At 34.8% G+C, this 15,828-nt stretch overlaps 2 protein-coding genes across 3 annotated transcripts; one reads left to right on the top strand and one right to left on the bottom strand.

Moving 5' to 3' along the window:
- The first annotated feature begins 4,441 nt into the window (after positions 1-4,441).
- On the top strand, positions 4,442-6,213 carry LOC120091871 (uncharacterized). The gene has a single exon (XM_039050020.2). It carries the CDS (start codon positions 4,800-4,802, stop codon positions 6,090-6,092), a length of 1,293 nt encoding a protein of 430 aa, XP_038905948.1. The 5' UTR covers positions 4,442-4,799; the 3' UTR covers positions 6,093-6,213.
- A 1,803-nt stretch (positions 6,214-8,016) lies between these two features.
- On the bottom strand, positions 8,017-10,684 carry LOC120091872 (uncharacterized). Of its 2 annotated transcripts, none has more exons than XM_039050021.2 (4): positions 10,546-10,684; positions 10,287-10,402; positions 9,508-9,707; positions 8,017-8,432 (listed from the first exon to the last, which is right to left on the bottom strand). In XM_039050021.2, exons 2-4 carry the CDS (start codon positions 10,374-10,376, stop codon positions 8,177-8,179), a joined length of 546 nt encoding a protein of 181 aa, XP_038905949.1. In that variant the 5' UTR covers positions 10,377-10,402; positions 10,546-10,684; the 3' UTR covers positions 8,017-8,176. The 2 variants fall into 2 exon arrangements, with proteins under 2 accessions (XP_038905949.1, XP_038905950.2); XM_039050022.2 differs by having other exon boundaries at positions 10,287-10,392; positions 10,546-10,666.
- Between the last annotated feature and the right edge of the window lie 5,144 nt (positions 10,685-15,828).

The following is a 15,828-nucleotide window of genomic DNA, read 5'->3' on the forward strand; positions in this document are numbered from 1 at the left end:
GACGGTTCAAGAAGTTTGCATGTTTGAACCGAAGACTCTTTGCTATTTGTAATAGTTAACTTTAGTTTTTTGAGGATTTGAGGCTAATTATCTTGGTTCATCAATTTTTTTTTAATGTACATGAGATGTATGTTGGTTTATATGGCATAGTTATGACATATAAATTTAAAACCCACCTTAGGTTATGCAATTATTCATGCATCATATATTATAAGTGTTATAATATTATTTTTGGCATGATGAAATTACAAGAAAGCATGCGCATGCATCATGAAATATAAGAGTTATATTTATCATGCAGTAAGCATATTCATACATCATCTTTATATTATAAGCGTTATAGTATAAGGGTGTATGGAAGCATGTGTGCTTGGTTCATTGTTTGGTTGTATAAGTGTTATATAAAAGTAGCAATGAATTAACAATGCATGGAGCATGACACTTAGGCTTGTTTGTAAATGTTATGAATGCCTTGTATTTGTAGCTTCGCATTGTGTTGATTTTGGTTGTTTTCTGTTATAAGCGTTAAAATGGAAATTATAACTAAAATTGATAAGAAAGAGTTGCATGCAGACTTACGTGAACTCATGTTTTAAAAGTGTTTTAAAATTGGATTAAGATAGACCTAAGTTCAAGGTTCTAACGAGATTAAATACCTAAGTTTAATCTTTTTAAATCGATTTAATAGGATTAAATTGATTGGCATAAAATATTATAATTGTATTAAATCTATCTATAAGGGATCTTTTATCTAAGACGGTTTCTGTCTAGGCTGAGGTACTTAAGCTAACGAAAATGGAACACCCCTACCTAGGAACCTACCTGGAAAGGTTAATTAGATAGATTTTCTGCAAGCATGTGACAGTTGATCAAAGACTTTGTTAAAGAGTTTAATGAATGATGATCAAAAGTTGTTTCAACTTTCCAAGGTAAAAGTTACTCTTTGGCAAACCTAAAAAGTCATTTAGTTAAAATTCTTAGCCGTTTTTTTTCTAAGTAAACTAAACCCTAGGTTATAAAATACTCGGTGAGAGGAAGAGATATATATGATATGTCAATGATTCCACTCACATTTCTCCCTAAATGTTCACGCCATGAGATTCATGGTTGGCCTTGTAGTGCCCTGGGAGCATCCCCCTTCTGATGGTGTTTGCATGAGTCAATATCAAGGTGGACGAAAAAAGTGTTTATAGTAAGTGGATGGAGGGTGTGTGTCAATAGTCTTGCAGTCTCCTTCATTGGTTTGTACCGTGAGATTATTCTTGCACTCCCTCGTGGTGCCTTGGGAGCGTCCCCCTTCAGATGGTTTTTTGTGCAGTTGGCCAATATCAAGATGAACTCCAGAAATGGAAAGAGTCACTTTAGTTTTTTCCCCAATCAGATTTTTTCCCTTTGGATTAGCTGCTTGGGGCATAACTCTAGGGCCTTAAATGACGGGATCACACTTACTGGAAATTGTTAAGCAAGTTAATGATTTCTTGACCAAATCAATGATAGCTAGTCGTTATAAGAGCAAGAGTTGTTCTGGTATTAATGACTGATTGAGAATGTCTCAATTCAGAGGAGGGATAAATTGATCACCCTTCGACAGCTTTTGTCCTAAACCTTTGAAGCATCATTGTGAAACTAGATGTCACACGGGGTTCATTTCAGTTTTGCTAATGCTTTGGCCAAAAGGGTTAAGAACATGGTCATTGCACAAGAGATCATTGACTCATTGCAACAATTGTTTGAATGTCAGTTCTCACTTTTTGAGCACAAAGGGATGGATGCAAAGAAACCAGTAGTGTTAGTTCCTAAGATAACCTCCAGGAAGAGAAAGCAAGTGTTGCTGACTCTATTAAAGTTCATTGACGAGAAGTGTTCTTTGAAATGAAACTTGGAGAATATTTAGGTTCTAATACTGATCTCACTACTCTCTAAAAGAGGAGGAAGTCTAAAGACAGTAAATGTGATTTATTGGTCTTAGAGACATGTTTAGTAGAGAATGATGATTCTGTCTGGATATTTGATTCAGGTGCTACTAATCACGTCCGTTCTTCCTACCAAGGATTTAATTCCTGGCAAACATTGCCATAGGGAGAGTTGACTCTTCGAGTTGGTACTGGTGAGGTTGTTTCAACTGTTGTTGTAGGCAGACTGAAGTTATTTTTGGACAAGAAATGTTATTTGTTACTGGATAATTTTTTTGTAGTTCCTCATATCAAGAGGAACTTAATCTCAGTTTCTTGTCTCATTGAATAAGGTTATACCATCTCCTTTTCTGAGAGTAAAGTGTTTATTTTCAAGAATGGTATGGAGATTGGTTTTGATTCAATGGAAAATAACTTATATGTGCTAAGATCGTTAGTCATAAAAGCCTTGCTTAATACTGAAATGTTTAGTACAGCGACAACAGCTAAAAGACCAAAGGTTTCTCCTAAGAAAAATGCCCATATTTGACATCTAAGGTTAGGTCACATTAACCTCAATAGAATTGAGCAGTTGGTGAAATGTGGACTTCTAAAGAGTTTAGAAGAAAACTTCTTGTCGGTGTGTGAATCATGCCTTGAAGGCAAGATGACTAAACGATCTTTTACTGGAAAAGGTTATAGAGCCAAGGAAACCTTGGAGCTTGTACATTCAGACTTCTGTGGTACGATGAGTCTTAGGGCTCGAGGTGGGTATGAATATATCATCTCTTTCATATATAATTATTCAAGATACGGGCATCTATACCTAATGCAATGTAAGTCTGAAGCCCTTGACAAGTTCAAGAAGTATAAGGCTGAAGTTGAAAACTTGTTAGGTTAGAAGATAAAAACACTACGATCTGATTGTGGTGGAGAGTATATGGACCTCGAATTCTAGAACTATATGATAGAACATGGAATCACATTCTAACTCTCAGCCCCAGGTACACCTCAGTAGAATGGTGTATCAGAAAGGAAAAACAAAACCCTGTTGGACATGGTTCAGTCTATGATGAGTTATGCTCATCTTCCAGACTCGTTTTGGGGATTTGCAGTGGAGACTGCATGTTATATTTTGAACAACATTCTTTTGAAAAGTGTTTCTAAAACATCTTTTGAGCTGTGGAGAGGCCGTAAAGGTAGTTTACGCCACTTCAGTATTTGGGGGTGTCCGACACATGTGCTTGTGGCTAACCCGAAGAAGTTGGAACCGCATTCGAAAGTTTGCCTCTTTGTAGGCTACCCCAAAGACACGAGGGGTGGATACTTCTATGATCCAAGTGAGAACAAAGTGTTTGTGTCGACGAATGCTATCTTCTTGGAAGAAGACCACATCAGGGATCATAAACCACGAAACAAGCTTGTTTTACATGAGATTTCTAGTGAGACTACTAAGGGTTCAACAAAAGTTGTTATGTCGGTACATCTAGTCAAGCATTTCAAGAGTTGAGACTGTCTCAACATAGTGGGAGGGTTATGAACCCACCAGAACGCTACATGGGTTTGACTGAAGCCTAGAACATCATTTATGATGATAGGGTCGAGGATCCATTGTCTTATAAGCAGGCATTAGAGGATGTTGACAAAGATAAGTGGATTAAAGCCATGAACATTCAACGATCTTTTTTTTTTAAATAGTCATTGAAGATAATTGGCGATGTTGGTCATCAAATGTGATTGTCGAAGTTGGCTACTAGAAGTGTGGTAATCACCTAAATTTGGACGTCGAGGTGGTCACTAGAGATGATTATTAGAGGTGGTTGTCAAAGTTTGGCCGCCGACGGTGATCGTTGCAACACGTCGTCAGAGTGAGGTGGGAATAGTCACTAACGATGATTGTTACCAGAGTTAGGCAAGAAGGTGGTTGCGCAAAGGTAGTCGTTGGAGCATGTCGCCGGTCAGATTGTTGTTAGAGTTGGTCGTTGGCGGTGGCTAGCAGGTAGAGTCATTGAAACATCGGAGGGATAAAAAGAGAAAAATGGGAAGATGAAGTTCATCAATAAATGTACAAACTTCAATAGTGAAAATTGTCAAAGTCGGTAGAGTTGATTTATTTAACATCAAATTGTATGAAGTTGGTGGGTCAATTATGAATTTAGTTAAAAATTAACTCAATCTAACCCAAGTGTTGTAAACACTCCTAAAATAGTATTTAAACCTTTTAGGGGTATTTGGGACAATAAGTGAAGTTCTGAAAATTGAAGAGTTGGGAACTTCTTGAGCTCATAGTGTAATAAGTTAATAAGACATAATATTGATAATTTTCATTCATGGGGCCTATAAACTCTTTGATTTTAAAAATAGAGTTCACAATTTCACACTTCCTACTCTTACTCCAACAACTCTTTGGCTCAAACGCCACTTTAAAATCTAACCCAATCCAATCCACACGTGAGATTCACGTATTCACATAGCAACGTGGGATACTCCAAGGGGGAAAAAGAAACAAAATATAAACGCTAAAAAGCTGCCCACTCGGCAGCAACAATTCCATCCCTTCCTTTTCAAACTTTTTTGGTTTCCTCGCAAGCACATGCACAATCCCCAATTCTCTTTTTTTTTTTTTTAAAAAAAAAAAAAAAAAAAAAAAAAAAAACAACCTTTTTTATTTTCTATTTTTTCCATTTCATTTTCATTTTCATTTATTTCCCTCCTTTGCTTTCACCACTGAAAATACTCTGCAACTTTCTTGTGTCTCTAAACACTCACTCACTCACGCACTCCCATCTCTCCTCTTCCATTTGTCAGTACCTTTCACTTTCTTCAAACAAATCCCTAAACTTTTCCCCTTAGAATCTTCTTCTTCTTCTTCTTCTTCTTCTTCTTCTTCTTCCTCCTCCATTTCCAATGATTGGTAATGTCAAGCATTCTCATCCCTTACTAACTCTCAAGGAATCTACTTTCCGTTTTCTCTCATCCCTTCCCACTTCTCTTCTTTCTCTTCTCCTTCTCGTCCTTTTGGCTTACAATGGCCTTCATGTTTTCTGTTGTTCCCCACCCTTGTCGGAGAAGACGCCACATCCCGCTGCCTTCTCGCCGGAAAAACGATGGTCCAACCTTTCTTCTTCCGTTTCCACTTCAACCCATGTTCTTTTTTCCGTCGAAGAAAACCACCCACCGCCGACTTTAAAATCAAATTCCTCTATCTTTCATCATCCCCACTTCAAAACCCGACGCGGTGATGACTCTGCCAGCCGACTGGCGAAGAGGGTCGGGAAGCATAAGCGCCGCCTGAGAAGTCTCCGGCCTGAATCAAGAGAAAACGAATTTTCAGCAAGGATTGAAGAGTTCTTTGCTGCAAATTCATGTAAGCTTCGATTCTTCATGACTTGGATTTCGTCATTGAATTCTTTTAGTGACAGAGAATTATGGGCAATACAGAGCGTATTCAAAGTCCATGAACATGGAAATCCCTGTTTGGTCATCGTCTCAAATTCCCTCGATTCCACAAAAGGGAAACAAATTCTCAGCCCATTCTCGGAGAAGGGATTCTCCTTATTCGCAATTTCGCCGGATTTCGATTCAATATTCAGAAACACCGAAGCAGAGCCATGGTTCAATCTACTCCGGCAAGGAATCATAAAACCCGGCGAAATTTCTTTGGGTCAAAACCTCTCAAACTTACTCAGATTGGCTCTATTATACAAATTCGGCGGCATTTACATCGACGCCGATGTGATAATCCTAAAGAACTTCACAAATCTCCGAAATGTAATTGGGGCTCAAACCATCAATTTGAAAACAGGGAATTGGAGCAGATTGAACAACGCAGTGATGATCTTCGACAAAAATCACCCACTTCTTCTTCAATTCATCCAAGAATTCGCCACAACATTCGACGGAAACAAATGGGGACACAATGGACCGTATTTAGTATCGAGAGTGATATCACGGTTGAACCAAAATCCTGGGTTTAATCTGACTGTTCTTCCTCCATCGGCGTTTTACCCTGTTGTTTGGAACAGAATCAAATCTCTGTTTCAAGGTCCAAAAGATGCAGTTCATTTGAAATGGGTAATTGCGAAACTGAAATACATTCGATCCACTAGTTTGGCTCTGCATTTGTGGAACAGCCATAGCCGAAAGCTTCAAGTTGAAAAGGGGAGCATTGTCGATATTATAATAACGATGAAATCATGAAATTATATTATAGAGTTCAAAACTTCGAGTATAATTTTCTGGGAGATCTTTTTGTACTTTGTTTCTGAAAAGTGCAATGTAATAATAATGCAAAGAAAAGGTGTGAAATTTAGACAGCAAATTTTACTGTCGGAAAGATCTCTATTATTTGAGGAATTTTTGCAGCATTTTAAAAATCAATGTCATAGAAGAATTAAAATTGAAAGTGAACTCTCATTGTGAAATTAATGGAGGTCACCTACTAATGTGGTTGTGTCTTATTAATTACTATATTATCTTCAAACTTTATTTTTCAAAGTTCCAAATTTATGAAAATTGTTATTATTTTATTTTTCCAAAGTTCAATACAATTAACACTTCAATTTGAAGATAGCGAACTAAACATGGATATCTAAAAGTAAAAGAACTAATATAGAATAAGTCAAAAAGTACTACAACTATAAGGATAGAAAAATGTTTTGTTATTTTTGAACAAATTCTCTCTTAACAAAGATTGGAAGCATTTATTTTTTTGCTAATAGTTGTTTGAAATATTTCTTCAAAGATTTCTTTTTCCTTTTTGAATTCAACAATGGTAGTGTGGGATTAAACTATGGTTGATTCTTTCATTATGCCCTTTTTTTTTTTTTTTAATAAGTCTATCTATATTATTCCATAATGAAAAGGGAAATTACATCATTGGGAAAAGTGAACACAAAATTCATTTCCAAAAATGATATAAACAATGAATAAAAAAAAAAAAAAAATAGTGTATTTCAGGAGTTGGATTAACTAGAGAAGTAGAACTCCAGCTCCAGCAACTGGTCAGTGAACTATCTACTTTAGAACAGCTGGTTTGGGTTAATTTAATTAGATAAGACATAAATTTGGTGTTGATTGGTCTTCTTAAAAGATGCATATTTTACATGGGTTACCTATAAACTAGGCAACATATGTATTAATATAAACTTATTTTTATTCCATTCCGTGTAGTAAAATAGACCTATTTGAACACTTTTGTCAAATGTAATAAATAGTAATGATAATTGAAATTAATGAAAAATTATTAAAGGATTTTTGCCTTAGAAAAGTTTGAATTTGGGTGATTCTAGGTTCAGATTACAGAAGAATATGCTATAGAAGCTAAAAGCTGATGTATTTTGTGTTTGGTTTCTTGGAATAGAATAGTATGTAGTATATATATATATATATATATAAATGAGTTACAAATATAGTAGTCAGATCAAAAGTACTAGTAGAAATAACGTAATGCAGTTAGCTCTCGAAGTCTACTATATTGCTAATAGAAACCTCTCAGTGATATAGTCTATCACTGATCGATTTTGTTATATTTGTAATTTTTTTAAAATATTGTTATATATCAGACAAATTTAAGCCATTCCAATTATAAAAAAAAGTTGATTTTAGTAGGCTATTGAAATATTGTCACTGTTGTTCTTGGGCTTTATATTCTCATTGATATCTCTCTCTGTTTTTGTGGTAAACTTGAGCCCAAACATCAAGTCCAGTAGAAGGCAACAATTTGAGCACAAAATAAATTAATCAAATTTGTAAATGACAGTTCAAATTGTAGTCAAGTTGAATTATACTTTTATTTTCCTTCGTTTTCCTGCTGACTTATTTGACTATTGTTAAGAAGAAAAAGGTAAAATTTCACCATTCTTGTTTGGCAACAGCCAAGGCAAAATTTCACACGTCCAAACTCAACAAGTTACAGAAAGGATTAACTGCACCCTAACTTCAGATGCAAGCTTCCATGATCTTTAAAGTTTTCATCTATAAATACCATTGAGAGTTCAATCTAATTATGCAAAATGAGGAAATAAGACGGGCGGTTGCTACGTCGATCATGGTGACAGTAACAAAAGACGGAAAAGGATTAGTTTAGTTAAACTAAAGGAACATAGTCATTGACACAGCAGTATACCACAAACCACAATATGAAATCTTCACAAAACTATCAAATCATATCCGTATATTCAACATTGTAATGTTACTCCCAGTTCATTTTTCACATCAACAAAACCACACATGTTTGACAAAATCCTATAAACCCCAATTCTGATAAAGTAGCTCCTCGCCTTCTATAAGCTTGCCATTCTAATGCCAGTGTCTTTGGCAAAGGAGGAAGTCTGGATATGAGCCTTGGAAAAGCTAACATAGAAGAGCTCTGATGCTGCACATGTGAAGACAATAAAAGCAGCCCCGGCCCCGAACACTCCCCTCCTCAACATCTTGCATGAAATTTGCTCGTTCATCAGCGAACTCACGTATTTGGTATGATAGGCATTTCGCACTGAAGCGGCCAGAAGACAGATCTCAGCAATGGCAAAACATATCCTGAAATGTCCAAGCAATACAACCCACCAGAAACATAAGTTTGAAGTTTGAAGTTTGATTTTGATCCTCAGAATTTGAAAAGCACACAAATGTATGTCTCATATCATAACCAGCATTGATCGAAACAAACTCGGTTTTGAAATGATAGTGTCAAGTTTCAATTTAGTCCATAGGTTTCACAATGTTATAATTTTACCTTTAAGTTCTTAATGTTTCAATTTGGTCCTTAGGATTCAAGATTTACACTTTTAACCTCAATTTTCATTAAATACTCATTTTCCATTCTTAGTATAATGTATGTTCATCAATTTAAAATAATTATAATAATTATAATTAATTAAGTTTTACTTTTTTCATCATTTTTAAAAATAAATTAAAAAGTTTACTTCATAATTATTTTAAATAATTAATAGACATTGACATCAATAATTTAAAACGAGTATCTAATGGAAATTTTTGATTAAAAATGTAAAATCTTAAAACTTAGAGACCAAATTGAAACAAAACTAAAATCTCAAGGGTAAAAGCGTAACATTTTGAAACTTATGGACTAAATTGAAACCAAAATAAAAAACTTAAAAGACTAAATGTGTAACATTTTGAAACCTAGGAAGCAAATGGAAACTAGACCCAAAACCTAGGCCCAAAAAGGTTTTTTTCTTTTTCTTTTTCTTTTTTTTTTTATTTGAAAAATCTTCGTTCATGTTTCTCCATACATTATAACGTATCAAATGATCTTGAGTAACATAAAGTAAGCATTAGAAATCAGATTAGAATGATTATTTGGCCATTTATGTAACACATTGGAGAGCAAGTAGAGACCCAAATGCCTCTAAGAGATCTAAACAAACAGGGATCATTGTCTAAAACGCCATGTTTTACTCGAATGCGTGTTTGTGTTGGTTTCTTTTACCACTTCATGAGATATCATATAAAGGTTTAGGTTTAGGTCTATCAACCTTATCCTTAAAGAGGGAAGAAGGTGGTTTAAAATCCTCAAACAGAGTAAACTTATAGTCAAAGTTAAGCACAACAAAACAAGTAAAATTTGAAGGTTGTGAGCAATCAAATATACCAGCAAGTGATGAAAAGAGTAATTGCCCAAGCCCTCGAACCGCCGGGCCGCAACCCTCTCCCACAGCATAAGCATCGACTTGCCACCATTACAATCACTTGGCTAGCAAATAGGATCAGAAGTGAACCCACACCTAATCCAGTTGCAACATCAGAATCATAGGCACAGAATTTAGAAGTGCCTGATTGAACGACAGTGGCCTGCCAAAGAAGGATCGGTTTTGGGACTAAGATACACAAATCATACTCCAATCATATCTTCACTTTACAAATAACATTAGTATCAGAATCATGAGCCCTAATATCATAATATTCAATTCGTCTCATGATCACCAACTTAACATACCAAACTGTTCATGGATGGTTTAAATTACTAACAGGTAAAAAAGGATTCCTAAGGCTTAAACTACTTCAGGCCACAGGGAGCAGAAAAATCAAAATTGTCTGCTCTTTGATCTGTAATAAGCCGTTTCATTTCATATTAAGCAGAGAATCATTAGCTTAAAATTTCCTCTCTGGTAGATGACGTGGTTTGGATGTCTGAATATTTTTGGAGTTTAACAGAGATCAAAATTCCTTCCAGTTAATCACAAACTGGTGACCTAAATAATTTCTATACAAAAGCCACCTATTTATAACATAACCCAGAAGTCACTAAGCCATTTCAGCATATGAAAATCAAAACCCTATCAAATTTCCAATAATACTACTCAGAAAAATAACATTCATCAAACAAAAAAAGCGATTAATAGAGAGTTCCAACAAATACACATAACTTACAGTGGTTCTTCTTTGCTCTGCAGCAACAGCAAGTGCAAAAGCAACGAGATCAAAGATAAACACCACAATCAAAACGAGCATACCCATCATTCGAAGATCCAGCAACCTAAAGAAACCTTACAAACAGACCAAATTACTGTAATTACAACGAGAAACCCAAGAACGAAAACAACAAGAAAAACTTGGAAATCGTCGAACAAACAGAAATTCAAAATTCAGAATTCAGAGAGAAAACAAGGAAATCAACTAAGAAACTTACATGAGGAGGGTTATAAGAGGAAGAAGGAATGGGAAAATCAAAGGGTCCTGAGCTCTGCAATAACTTCTGCTTTTTGTTTAGCGCGGGTAGAAGAAAGGAAAGTGGAGCAGATTATTTATTATTTTAAATTTTATGATTCTTAGTTTTTGCCTTTTGAATCAAAGAAAAGTTACGTTTGTGTTTGTGTCGCGTGGTTGACACGCTTTCAAACATGGTCAATTAAGTTGACAAATGGTAATGCGTGAAATGCACGTGCAGGAAAAGTGTGTGGGTTTTGCTTTTGTGTTAAGGAATTGATTCTGAGCCGTCGATTCAGATCATAGGAGATCAATGCACGTAATTGCAATTTATCTGACCCTTAATTGAACAAAAGTTCTTTCCATTCCAATTCTAAAACCGTTTCCGTTTCTCTTAATAGTTAATATTTATCCACTTGGAAACCTTAATATGATTTTTGTCACTTACTCTCTAACCTCTTTATTTTTTGGGGGAGAATTACAATGGATACCAAAAGAGATTAGGATATTTGCAAATCTAGCCATATTTTCTTATTTTATATTTGTTGGTGATAAGATTTACCTAAGGAGACTCATCTAACTTTCACATGTGACCGACAATAAATTTGTATTTTGAGAAAAAATTCACATATAAAACAAACAAAACAACACATTGATGTAGCGCTTATCACAAATACTCGAATGCTTAAGTTAATTTTCAGGTCAAGAATCAGAGCAAATAATCTAAGGAAGAAAGTAGACTTAACTAACGTGGAGCTATCATGTTCTATATATTTAATTGGGATATAAACCTAAGGTTTTCTTAATTCTTCTAGGAAAAGGATTCAAATTTCCTTCGTTCTTTTAGGAATATGACTCTCAAGAATTGGATTGGGTCATATGATGTCGTCAAATAGCAGCCTATTGAGAATAGGATCCAAAGAATGGAATAAAGTTGATCTCGACCTCGACCCTTGAAGTCGATGTGGGTGGGCCAATCGGCCCAATTAGGTAGTCCTTTCTTCTTTGGCATCCATCCAAAGGAAATAGACGAGTTGGTCTTGGCCAAAGCAGGTCAATTAAACCAAGTGACATGATTGGTTTATCTTTCGTTTTGAACATCTCTCAAAATGAGAGAGGCGAGTTGACTTCAGAGGCCAAGGCCAAATGGGGGTTGATTGGACTGAGCAACACAACAATATTTGCAAATATGAAAAACTTTTTAAACTTACTTTTCGTTGTTTCGGTTATACTAATTTTATCTTAATTGCCAACAATTTATCTTATAAATTTTATATTTTATATAAATCAATTGATATACTTTATATATTTTGTATATCGACAACATATTTGATATATTTGATATTTTGTATATCAATCATATATTTGATATATTTGATATTCTATATATAAGTCAATTGTTATACCCAATACTCAATAGGCAAAAACATGTGTCAATATTCATTGAAAATTAATTTCAAGTATAACATTTATGTATCAATAGTAATCTATGCTTAAAAATTACATTTTTAGGGGTACCAATGTACTCTATTGATACATAATAATATACTTGAAATTACATCTTTGAATAAATGTTAATATACTACTAATGCACTAATAATATACTTGAAATGCATTTTGAATTATTGATCATATACTTTTGATATACCAATGTCATACTTGAAATGAATTATGAATGAAAGCAATGAAATAAATAACATACATCACATGCATACATTCAAACTATATATTATAACGATTATAATATAAATGATGCATGGCTATGTTATTTATGCATGCAAGCATATAGTATAACACTTATATTATATGATGCATGAGCATGCTATAAAATTAAATCATGAATATACATATATTATAACACTTATAATATAAATGATGCATGAAATATAAATGCATAACCTATGGTGGGTTTTAAAACTATATGACATACATTATGACATATAATATTAAACATACATCACATGTATATTTATACTAACAGTTGATGGACTGGGATAGGACCTAAAAATAAAACTTAAAAAGGCTAACTATTACATAAACTTGAGCCAACCAGTTCGGAACAAGTGAACCAGACCTTGAACCGCTCGAACCAAACCACCCTTCAATGAACCACCTTGCAGTGATCGTGTAGCAAGAAACTATACGATCAAAGTAAGGCTCAACTTCCAAGCCAACGCTTGCAATCACTTGGCCGCATGCCACCTTCAGACAATGCATCGCCCAACCTTGGCCAATGCATAGCTCAACTTGAGGCTATCGCGTCCCTCCTATGGTCGCATGCCTAAGACCATTGCAAACCTCATCGCATGCTGCCTAGCTTCATCACGTAGCTCCAAGGCACATCGTAGGAGAGTGACAATCGTATAGTAGAAAACTATGTGATCTTGTAGGAAAGACTGCACGATCGTGTAGTAAGCACTATTCATTTTTGTAGGAAAGACTTCACAATCGCATAGCAAGCATCTATGCGATCTTGTAGCAAATGCTACATGATCGTGTAGCTCTTGCTATGCGATCTTATAGCTTCGACTTCTCCATCTAAATTGTACTTTGCAACTCTTCTTTGAAGCTTCCCGAAAATAGCACGAGCAACTCAAACTGACAAATTACATACTCAATTGCAAGATTAATGCCTAAAAACGCAAGGTTCTCTACAAACCAAAATTCGTAAACGAAGAAAACCTTAAAACAAAGCGTTCTATCCCGAAACATCCATCAACAAATTACATCCACAACCATTCATCACATGAAATAGAATACAAATTATTAAAACCCACCTCTACTGTAAATCGATTCAATAAAACGAATGGAATTTGGAATCAGAAACCTACAACTTGGCTCTGATACAAATTGAAGGAAATTTTCGTAAAAGATCCTTTGAGTGGAAGCAAAGATTGACCCAAATTCCATTTTTTATTGAATATAAGTTTTATAATAAAACAAAACAAGATATGCATTTTCATTATTATAGCATGCTTTAAATAAAGAAAAAAACTTAGGGTTTCAAGAACTCTTACTTTTGAAGAACTCTTACTTTTGAAGAATTCTTCCTTCAAGAACTCCCTCGAACAGATCACGAACTGATCTACTTCTCCACACAAACACCATCACTTGAGAACCCTCTGTATTCTCTTGGGATTAAGGATTCAAGAAAGAGTTGTGGGGTTTGTTTGAATCCTTGGAAGAAGGAAGGAGATCAAGAGGAGGAGAGGGAAGAGAAGAAATTTTCTTCTCTGTTAATTTTTTCTTGGAGAGCACTCTTCTCACATAACAAATTGAGGAAGAAGAGAAAAACCTCTAACCACCTTAATCTCAACACACGTAAAATATTGAGAGTATAGGGGGAGGGAGTTGTAATTCCTTTCCTTTAATTAATTTCAATTAAATTAATATATATATATATATATATATATATATATATATATATATAATAACTACTTTATTTTATATACACACTATATGTTATATCAAATATAACATATAGCCTATAGTTTTATATTGCATTAAATACAACATAAACTATAGATTTTATTTTCTCTCAACCATACATGACATTTAATATAAATCACATTTATATTAAATCAACTTATATGAATCTCATCCATATAAATGATATTTGGATCATATTCAAATCTTTTTTTCTCAATATAAATCATGTTTATATTAAATTTAATTATATGAATCTCATTCATATAATTAGTATTTGAATCATATTCAAATTCCTCTCATATTATAATGTATCAAATACATTATATTAATTATATCCTATATAATTAATTCCCTCAATTAATTTGAATACTTCAAATTAATCCAAAATTAATTCTCAATTAAATCCCTGTTGAGTTTTAGAGGGGACTTTATAGACCTGTAGATTTGAAGCTCTAATGGTACTCGGATAATTAATTAAATTTTTTAATTAAATTACCCAACATTCGTTAACTGCCGGTCACTCCATTAAAGACCGACAATTACAATCTTCACACTATAGATAAATTTCTATAACCATTGGATATAACCAATCAACAACGCGATGATCCTTCACAAATTGCTTGTAAGTACAGCTGGGCCAAAAATATTGTTTTTCCCCTGTAGGTACATCTAACTCCTTAAGTACCATTGATCCCTCTAATGAACAATAAGTCATAGTCCAACTATGACCAAGTCCCTCTCGGGCCAGAAGAAGGTGTGGCTACTATGTTAAAGACCCGAAATCACCTTAAGGGAGCAATTTATCTACTTGCACCTGCATTAGGGAAAGAGTGAATTTCGTCTTGTGTAGTTGTGTTCCCAACTCCAATATCAGACGAATCTTCAAAATGGTAGGCTTGTTGAGTTGGCAATCTGGCCACTCTCACCTATACAAATCAAAGGATCGCCTTCATGAGCAAGTGTTCACAACTCACTCATGATTCAGGTCATGTCACCTATGGTCATCCTAGTGAAATGTAAGTCTCTATTATTAACGGTGTTATATAAAGAGACTAATCATTTTGTGGCTTGGTCTTATACAAACTTTTTGTATAGGATACCCCTGCTCAACTGTCTCCACATGAATGATCAGGATCAGATCATTTGTAGCACTTTACAACACTTGTAACACCTACAAAGCGGGTCATATCCGTAATGTCACCAAGATAAGGTACCCAGCCTTATCCATGAAGGAAATCGGACAAGAGGATTTCCATGAATAGCAAAAGGATCGCTCCAAATTTCAATCATATATGAACATACACAATTACAGTCACAAACGGAAACAACAGGCTATGTGCAACAGAAATTACAGCATACTTTACTACATGATCAAGGGAAGAATTCACATACCTTTGAAGACTCATCGTCAAGATCTCTCGATCACGAATGCTCGAAAAATTGGCAACACTGCAACACTCGAACACTCATACAACACGATCGCTATACTGCACGATCACAAGAACTCGAACAAAGCGATCACCAAGGTAATGAACACTTCAAACACCACGAACGGTCTCCACAGAACCTCGACTGTGTCAAGTTGAGTATGACACCACCAAAAAGGTTACCTTGGTATTCTCGATGTGAGAATCTAGAGTGAGGCTCTGTGTGGACTTGGTTAGAAGTAGAGACTGGAGGAGAACAATCATGTAAATGATTGAGCAAGTGGGAGATATCAAAGCCTATCGTATATAACGATGCCCAATCATTTAACAAAAGTTATGTGATCGTCTAGCAAAAGTTATGCGATCGTTTAGCTCATCGGCCAGCTGAGAGTCTATCATATAGAAACACT

The sequence above is a fragment of the Benincasa hispida genome, chromosome 8 (genome assembly GCF_027475165.1).
Source record: "Benincasa hispida cultivar pf3 chromosome 8, pf3_genome.v1.1, whole genome shotgun sequence".
Classification (NCBI taxonomy): Eukaryota; Viridiplantae; Streptophyta; class Magnoliopsida; order Cucurbitales; family Cucurbitaceae; genus Benincasa; species Benincasa hispida.

Excerpts from the sequence above, each read along its gene's own strand:
- LOC120091871 (XM_039050020.2), top strand. The coding sequence starts at position 4,800 with ATGATTGGTAATGTCAAGCATTCTCATCCCTTACTAACTCTCAAGGAA.
- LOC120091872 (XM_039050022.2), bottom strand. Across the intron at positions 9,708-10,286 it reads CAGAGCAAAGAAGAACCACT|GCCACTGTCGTTCAATCAGG; the intron begins GTAAGTTATGTG and ends CTTCTTTGGCAG. Across the intron at positions 8,433-9,507 it reads ACTCTTTTCATCACTTGCTG|GATATGTTTTGCCATTGCTG; the intron begins GTATATTTGATT and ends TGGACATTTCAG.